General features: G+C 56.9%; 1 protein-coding gene across 2 annotated transcripts; it reads right to left on the bottom strand.

The window, feature by feature from the left end:
• Window positions 1-344: 344 nt before the first annotated feature.
• Atp6ap1 (ATPase H+ transporting accessory protein 1) lies at window positions 345-7,186 on the bottom strand. Of its 2 annotated transcripts, XM_033760205.1 has the most exons (10): window positions 7,135-7,186; window positions 6,860-6,934; window positions 4,176-4,250; window positions 3,566-3,759; window positions 3,315-3,355; window positions 2,532-2,617; window positions 2,104-2,342; window positions 1,615-1,662; window positions 1,302-1,533; window positions 345-1,175 (listed from the first exon to the last, which is right to left on the bottom strand). In XM_033760205.1, exons 2-10 carry the CDS (start codon window positions 6,932-6,934, stop codon window positions 966-968), a joined length of 1,200 nt encoding a protein of 399 aa, XP_033616096.1. In that variant the 5' UTR covers window positions 7,135-7,186; the 3' UTR covers window positions 345-965. The 2 variants fall into 2 exon arrangements, with proteins under 2 accessions (XP_033616096.1, XP_010637115.1); XM_010638813.3 differs by lacking the exon at window positions 7,135-7,186 and having other exon boundaries at window positions 6,860-7,094.
• Between the last annotated feature and the right edge of the window lie 159 nt (window positions 7,187-7,345).

Raw genomic sequence — 7,345 nt, 5'->3', positions numbered from 1 at the left:
TCCGGGCTCCCGGGCTCCCGAGGGCCGGCCGCGCACCGTTGCTGCAGCCGGGGCGGACCCCCTCCCTCCCTGTGGTGTGATAGCTGCCACTGTCACGATGAGCGCCTGCCGAAGAACAGAGGTCACCAGACGCGGCCCCGACCGCCCCTTTGTACCTCACTGGGGCGCGGTGCGATATAGATCCCCCCAGAGAAGCCTGGCTGTCAGAGCCCTTGGGGATCTGGCTTTGGCCTGGCTCAACTACATCCGGGTGCTTCCTTCTGCATCGCCAAGCGCATCCATTGGGCAAAGAACACACACACACCTTAGGCCCAGCACAGAAATGAGTGACAAGAAGCCCAACACATGGCGACCCTTGGTTATTTTATTTTGAAGGAAACAACAGAGCGCCCCAGACTCCTACCAGGCGTTCCTGGTGAGAACATGCCAGAAACCCAGTGATCACGCCCGGCCCACCTGTTATGAAAGTCGGTCCCTTCCCTCTTAGGCCACAGAAACAAACCCATGTACTGACTATCATTAGCACACAACCAAACAGCAGCTGAGTAGGAAGGGTAAGTAGTACTTCCACCCTCCCACACATTTGAGGGACCCCAAGCTCATGGCTGCTCCAGGGAGCCCCAGAGAGCCTGGGGAGGGGCATTTGCACACAAAAGCACGATGAAGAAAGAGGGTGGATGGCGGAGAGATGAGAATAAATAACAGGTAGAAAGGGGACCCTAGAACTAACGTCCTCTCCTCTCAGGATGACTGAGCCAGGGAGTGATCTGCCTATGAAGAATATGTACACCTTGTTGGCAGGGATGGGGACAGCCTCGGGAAGCCTGCAGCGGCTGAAGGGGGAGAGGGCAGGCTGAGAGGAGCGTGCGGTTCATGCTATGGGAGAGAGGGGAAACCCTTCCGTCCGTCCGCTGTGCCACAGCGTGGGACACACTGCCAAGCCCTCAACCCTTCACTGGCACGGGTCACACAATCTGGGTCAAAGCGATGGCAGGGCCCTTGTGGTCGTCAAAGCGATCCATGGTCTTGAGGCTGAGGATCATGTGCAGCCCATAGGTGAAGATGAAAAGCATGAAGAGGGACGTGAGCAGCCCCATCCAAATGCCCGGGGAGAAGAAGCCCGCACAGTCGCTGGCATAGGAGAACTGATCACCTGTCACATTGAAGGCCTGGATCTGAGGGACACGAGGAGGCAGGTCAGGAGAGACCAGGAGGCTCCATGCACACGGAGGCCAGGGAAGGGCTGAGCCTGAAGCACTCCCTCCCCAACTGCCACCCCCATGTCCCCTCCCTGGACGCACCTGGAAGTGCTGGAGAGTGATGTGCCACAGGGAGGGCTGTGTGCGGGGCACCAGAAGGTTGCCCATGTTGCTGTTGCTGCTCACATACTCGCAGTGGAAGGAGTAGATGCTGGGCCCAGTGACCTGGGAAGTGTTGAAGGTGACGATGGAGCCATTGCTGTGAATCTCCAGGCGCTCCATGGTGAACCAGTTGCGGGCAGACACCGGGTAGAAGTGGTTTGCCAGGATGAACCTGGAAGGCAGCGCAAGTGGCAGGTGAGCAGGGGCACCACACTGCACGAGCCCACCCACAGCCCACCAACCTAAGACTCACCTGAAGGTCACCATGGCATCAAAGAGCCCGTTGTAGGTCAGCGAGAGTCTGGCCAAAGCGGAAGCATGTGTCAGGGGGCTGGAGCGGCTTGGAGGAGCAAGCGTCCAGCTCTGCCCTACTAAGCTGCCCCAGCCCAGGCCCTCACAGCCACTGAACAGGCATTGTCCCCACTGAACGGGTAGGGACATAAGTTGGGAAAAGAGCCGGAACCAGCATTCAGATCCATACTTCCGGCCCCCAAGTCCACCGTCCCTCGTCAGCTTCCTCTAGGGGTCACTACTGAGCCACCTGGTAGGGTTTTGGGGTGAGGACAGTGGGAGGGCCCAGGAGCCCCAGACTGGGTGACTCCAGTGTCCACAGCCCAGGGCCTAACAAGGCCTCATAGGCGTGACTAGCCCCCTCTAACCGCCCCAGCCAAGATGCCACCTCTATCCTCCTGGTGACTGTGTCCCCCTGAAAGCACCCCCAGCTCCCTGCCTTGGCCCTCACCTGGCCAGGGAGTCATTCCAGAAGGAGCCCGTGAGGTTGAGCTCCTGTGACTGGAAGGTGCGGGAGGTCAGGTCTTCCAAGTGCCCTCTGTACTCCACAGAGAAAGTCTGGGCCCAGAACAGGATCCGAGGGGCAGTGTCGTTGTAGCTCACAGGGGGATGGGTCACAGGTAACGGCACCTGTTTTTGGAGCAGCTGGCGACCTAGCCCCCCAGCTATCATGGCTATGTCTCGAGCCACCTGTGTGAAAAGCCAGGAAGCCTCTGTCAACAGCTCCGAGAGCACATCCAACTTGGCACCTGCTCTCCCCACCAATACCCACAGGGCACAGGAGGCCCTTCCCGCATGCTGTCCCATGGACCCCACTGGGGTTCTCTGCACACTGCTTCCTGGGTCCCTAGGACACACAGCACCCCTAAGGACACGTACCCGGGAGGGGCGGACCGCTGTAAGTGCAGCTGTGTAGGGGATGTCTTCGGACTTGAGGGTGCTCAGCACCTGCCCAATCACCTCATCTGAGGGGTGGCAAGAGCAGGGGACCTGGTCACCAGGTGGCAGCCTAAAGAAACACTCCCGGCCTCACCTAGACACTGACCAGAGCCTGTGGTATCCACTGAAGGTGCCTAGGGACAGCCATTCCACCCCCCACAGCCTCCCCAGGACAGCTGTGGCCTCAGCCTCTTGTTCCCTGGCAAGCAGCCCAACCTAAGGGTGGTGGGAACGACTGTCCTTAATAGCAGAGACAAATCCTCCTAATTGGGTTTTTTTTTTTTTTGGGTCTGCTTATTTTTAATACAGGGTCTTGGCATGTAGGCCAGGCTGGCCTTGAACTCACTATGTAGCCAAGGCTGGCCTCCAACTCACAATAATCCTCCTGCAGGGCCAGGAATTTAGCTCAGTGGTTCTGGCGCCTGCCTCATAAGCGCAAGGACCAGAGTTCGATCCCCGGTACCAAAAACAAAAAACAAAAAAAACAAATAATCCTCCTGCCTCAGCTGCTGAGTGCTGGGATGATGCATGCGCCACCACACCTGGCTTTCACCTCCTAATTGTTCTGCCCAAGTGTTTCTGGTCTCTTAAATCCAAAGTCCTAGGACTCATGAACCTGGGCAAAGCCTGGGTCCTGGGTACCCGTGTCAGGGGCAGCCACAGTGTAGGAAGTAGGGGCCTGAGGGTGGGGTGCAGACACATGTCCTCCCTGGGCCCACTCACCGTTGCCTGTGAGGACCTCCCTGGGTGCCATCAGACCAGAGCTGTGGATAGGACAGAACATGAACCACTCAGGGACCTGCGCCCTCCCTCAGTCCACAGCCCCTCACCTGGGTGACCAGGAGCGCCCTGTATATCCGCTTACCTCATCCTGCCTGGATTCCTGTCCCCTGTAACCCAGGCCAAGTCCCCATCACCTGCCCTGGGAACAGGGAGGCTCACAGGGAACCCCGTCACTTCCGCACCCGACGCACCTGGCTGTGTAGGGCAGGCGGATGAGCAGCAGGGCAGGGAAGCTGGCATTGAGTTTCAGCTCCCGCAGGGTGGCCAGGTCCACGTGCAGGGGGCTGGCACCCAGCTTCTCCTGCAGGTAGGTGGTCAGGGTGCTGACTGCATACCAGTCGACTGCAGGCAGCACCAGTGAGGAGGGGGCCAGGTCCAGGGCATTCTGGGGACAGAGGGAAGAGAGAACTGAGCTGGGGGCCACACCCACACAGGGTCCCCACTGTGGTCAGGAAGAGATGCTCCTGGGGCCCTTGACACTCAGACCCCAGTGCATTCAACACTCAAAGCCTGCCTGGGGGACCAGTCCCAAGTGCGTGTGTGTGTTGCTGGGATTGAACTGAGGGCCTTTGCACTGAGATATATTCTCAGCACCCCCACACACAGACCTTTTTGAGACAGAGGCTGGCTACGTCTCTCAGGTTAGCCTTAAACATGCAATCCTTCTACTTCAGCTTCTGGAGTGCTGGGATTACAAATGTGGCCCCCTGTGCCTGGCCCAAATGGTATAGTTCTTACTGTGCTGGGAGAGGAAGCACAGAATGCCCACCCCATAGCCTGGGGCTGGAAGGGGATGCTTACCTCCAGGTTCGAAAAAGCACTGTCCTGCTTATTTCCAAACACACCGCCATACGCTGTGAAGTCCTCGATGCTGAGCTATGGGTTAGACAAAGAAGCAGCTCAGGCAGCCAGGCAAGAACAAGGGCCAGGGCAGGTAGCATCTGCTCCAGCCAGCCCTGGTGTGGTACGAGGGTGGGCCGCAGGGACTGGGTGGGAGCCTCAACCCTGTCCCCAGCACTCTCAGGGCAGGGTGACAAGACCAGAAGACAGTCACGGGGTTGGCTCATGGTAACTTCCAGAGCAGGAGTCAGCCAGAAAGAGGAACAGGAGGGAAGTGAGGAGGGGGCAGGGCTGAAGCAAGCACAGCCCATCTCCAACCCAGAAGTAGCTTTAGAGCAAGGGCCCAGCAATGTCCAACAGACAGGATCCTTTCCACCAAGATGACAAGTCCCCATCGCACCATTCATGGTGGGACAGGAGAGAAAGAAAGACCTTGGGCCCTCGGTGGAAGCAGCAGCAAGGTTGGCAGAGCTCTGGGGCCCATGATAACCCAAACACTGCCCCATCTTCCCTCCATGACCTCCAAGCGTCCTTTAACTCCTGCTGCCACCCCAGCCCCCAGCTTCCTCTGGCCAGACACCTCAGCCTGCTTCCCGAACCTCACTGTTTAGTGTACACACTTGCCTGGCCTCCCACCTTCTGGCCAGAAGCTACATCCCATGTGGCTGCCTGTACTATGCCCAGGGGGCTGACTTGCTTGCTTTTGAGACAGGTAGTCCAGGTTGGCCTCAAACTTGCAGTGTCCCTCCTGCCTCAGCCTCCCAGGGTACCACCATGTCCAGCTGGGCTTTCTTTAATCAAGAGACCACAGCACTCCCTGTTCCATATTGCCCAGTGCTCTCTGTCCCATTTGGAACTGCCACCTTCTACCTGTTTCTCTGACCCTGCTGCAACCACACTGGCCTCTGCTAGAACTCAGCAGGGCTACGCTCGGCAACCCACGCCCCTGTCCAAAGGTGATGGCTCCTGCCCTCCCTCAAGATATCACCTCTTCAGTGAAGCTTTGCCTGACCACCCTCATCTAGAACCATGTCCCCAGCCGGGCATGGTGGTGCACGCCTGTAATCCCAGCACTTGGCAGGCTGAGGCAGGAGGATCGCTGTGAGTTCGAGACCAGCCTGGGCTACATAGTGAGTTCCAGGGCAGTCTCAACTACATAGTGAGATCCTGTCTCAAAAAAACAAAAAAATTTAAAAAAATAAAACCATGTCCCCAGCCACTGTGTCCTTCTCTGGCCCATAGCAGGGTCACAACAGACCACACCATCACAGGATTTACCGGTTGCGCTCACAAGAGTGTCAGCTTCCCAAAAATAGAGGCTTGGGTTACTCTGCTCACACAATGTCCCCAACACTCAATCCTTGTTAAACACTCACCATGCCATCTTTGGCAAAGGAATAAATGAAAAGAATGCCTAAAAAAAAAAAAAGAATGCCCAAAGACTGGCAGACCCCGGGTAGGAGTTTGAAGTAGATTAAGATCTGTGCTTCGCAATCCTCTGATGTAGATCATTTACAGGATCATTTCATGGCCCCAAAGGCTGACAAGAGGTAGAACTAGGGCTGAGTTTTGATCTCGTTACATTTTTTTGGTTTTTGTTTTTTTCTTTTAGATAGGGTCTCGCTGAGTATTCCAGGCTGGGCCTTGAACTCACTCTGCAGCCCAGAGTGGCCGTAAACTCGAGGCGATCCTCCTGCCTCAGCCTCCTGAATGCTGGGATGACAGATGTGTGCCACCACGCCTAACTATGATTACATATCACACCACCTCCTGGAAGGGATACAGGCCAGCATGACAGCCACTACCTGCCAACTCAGCAACAGGGATTGAGCCAGACAAGCCACTAATGAGGAGTGGACAAGCAGAGGCTTGACAGCCTCGCAAACACTAGCCCCAGATGCTGTGGTCTGCATACCCACTTGGGAGAAGCCTGGAGGGGAGGGAACACAATGTGATGGTTACATACACAGGGAGATGGCCCAAGAGACTCACGCTGAACCCCTGTGCACTCTCTTAAATGGTGGGACTCCATCAAATCATTCCAGCCTACGAGCCTTATTTTCCCCTGGCTACGGGACCCAGCTAATGGCATCAGCTGAGCACCTGCACTAAGGGAGCACTAAGGAAGGTATCACTTTCAGGTTATTCCCCACTGCAGCCAGAAGTCCACCTCTGCCTGTGTGACCTTGGTGACAGCTACTCTTCCCCAGCATCTCATCTGCAAACTGACCATAGTCCCCAACATACTAGAGGAAGTCAGAATACATCAGACAGGTATGGCAGCATGTATGCCTCTCACACCAGCACTCAGGAGGCTGAGGCAGGAGGATCACCTTGAGTGTGAGGCCAAGATGGACTACATAGTGAGACTCCAAAAAAGCAGTAAAAAAAAAAAAAAGAAGAAACTATCTAAAGTATCTGGTACTTCAGAGGTTTCTGGCCTCTGTCCCTTACTTCACCTAATTAAGTCAGCTCTCGACATTCCGTTGACGCTTCTCCTAGGGGCCTTCACAACAGGAGAGCCACACTTCTCACGGTTGGAACAAGGTCATTTGGGCTTCCCTGGGAAACGAGTTGTGGGAACAAGGGTCTGCCTGCCTCCAGGTGACCCTCCAGATGACCCTCAGATGACCGGGGAGGCGCACCTGGTCCTGCAGGAAGAGCAGCACATTTCGGGGGCCCAGTTCCAGGGCGGGGTCTAAGTAGGTAGAAAGCTGCATGTCGCTGGTGATGTGGCCCTCGTGCGTATCGGCCGCAGGAGCCCACAGATCCCTGGCAGGGGACAGAAGAGGCGCTGTCATGCGGGGGCGCGAGGTTTGAGATCCGAAGTCCGTGGGATTGTCAGCCCTTCGGCGGGGCCGAGCTCTGACTCCGGCCGACTTGAGACGGGTCCCCCAAGCGAGGGACTAGAAAGCTGCATGTCGCTGGTGATGTGGCCCTCGTGCGTATCGGCCGCAGGAGCCCACAGATCCCTGGCAGGGGACAGAAGAGGCGCTGTCATGCGGGGGCGCGAGGTTTGAGATCCGAAGTCCGTGGGATTGTCAGCCCTTCGGCGGGGCCGAGCTCTGACTCCGGCCGACTTGAGACGGGTCCCCCAAGCGAGGGACACAGCTCCCCCTGGGCCTCGCAGC

Source organism: Fukomys damarensis, unplaced genomic scaffold, assembly GCF_012274545.1.
Source record: "Fukomys damarensis isolate Sample0158 unplaced genomic scaffold, DMR_v1.0_HiC HiC_scaffold_39, whole genome shotgun sequence".
Taxonomy (NCBI): Eukaryota; Metazoa; Chordata; class Mammalia; order Rodentia; family Bathyergidae; genus Fukomys; species Fukomys damarensis.
This window is presented reverse-complemented; position numbering and strand designations above follow the sequence as displayed.

Bases quoted from the DNA above. Each gene is read 5' to 3' on its own strand.
- Atp6ap1 (XM_010638813.3), bottom strand. From the start codon at position 7,015: ATGACAGCGCCTCTTCTGTCCCCTGCCAGGGATCTGTGGGCTCCTGCG. The intron at 3,356-3,565 runs GTGCGTCGGGTG...TCCTATCCACAG, and splicing joins CGCCTGCCCTACACAGCCAG to CTCTGGTCTGATGGCACCCA. The intron at 1,176-1,301 runs GTGCGTCCAGGG...CGTGTCCCTCAG, and splicing joins TCACTCTCCAGCACTTCCAG to ATCCAGGCCTTCAATGTGAC.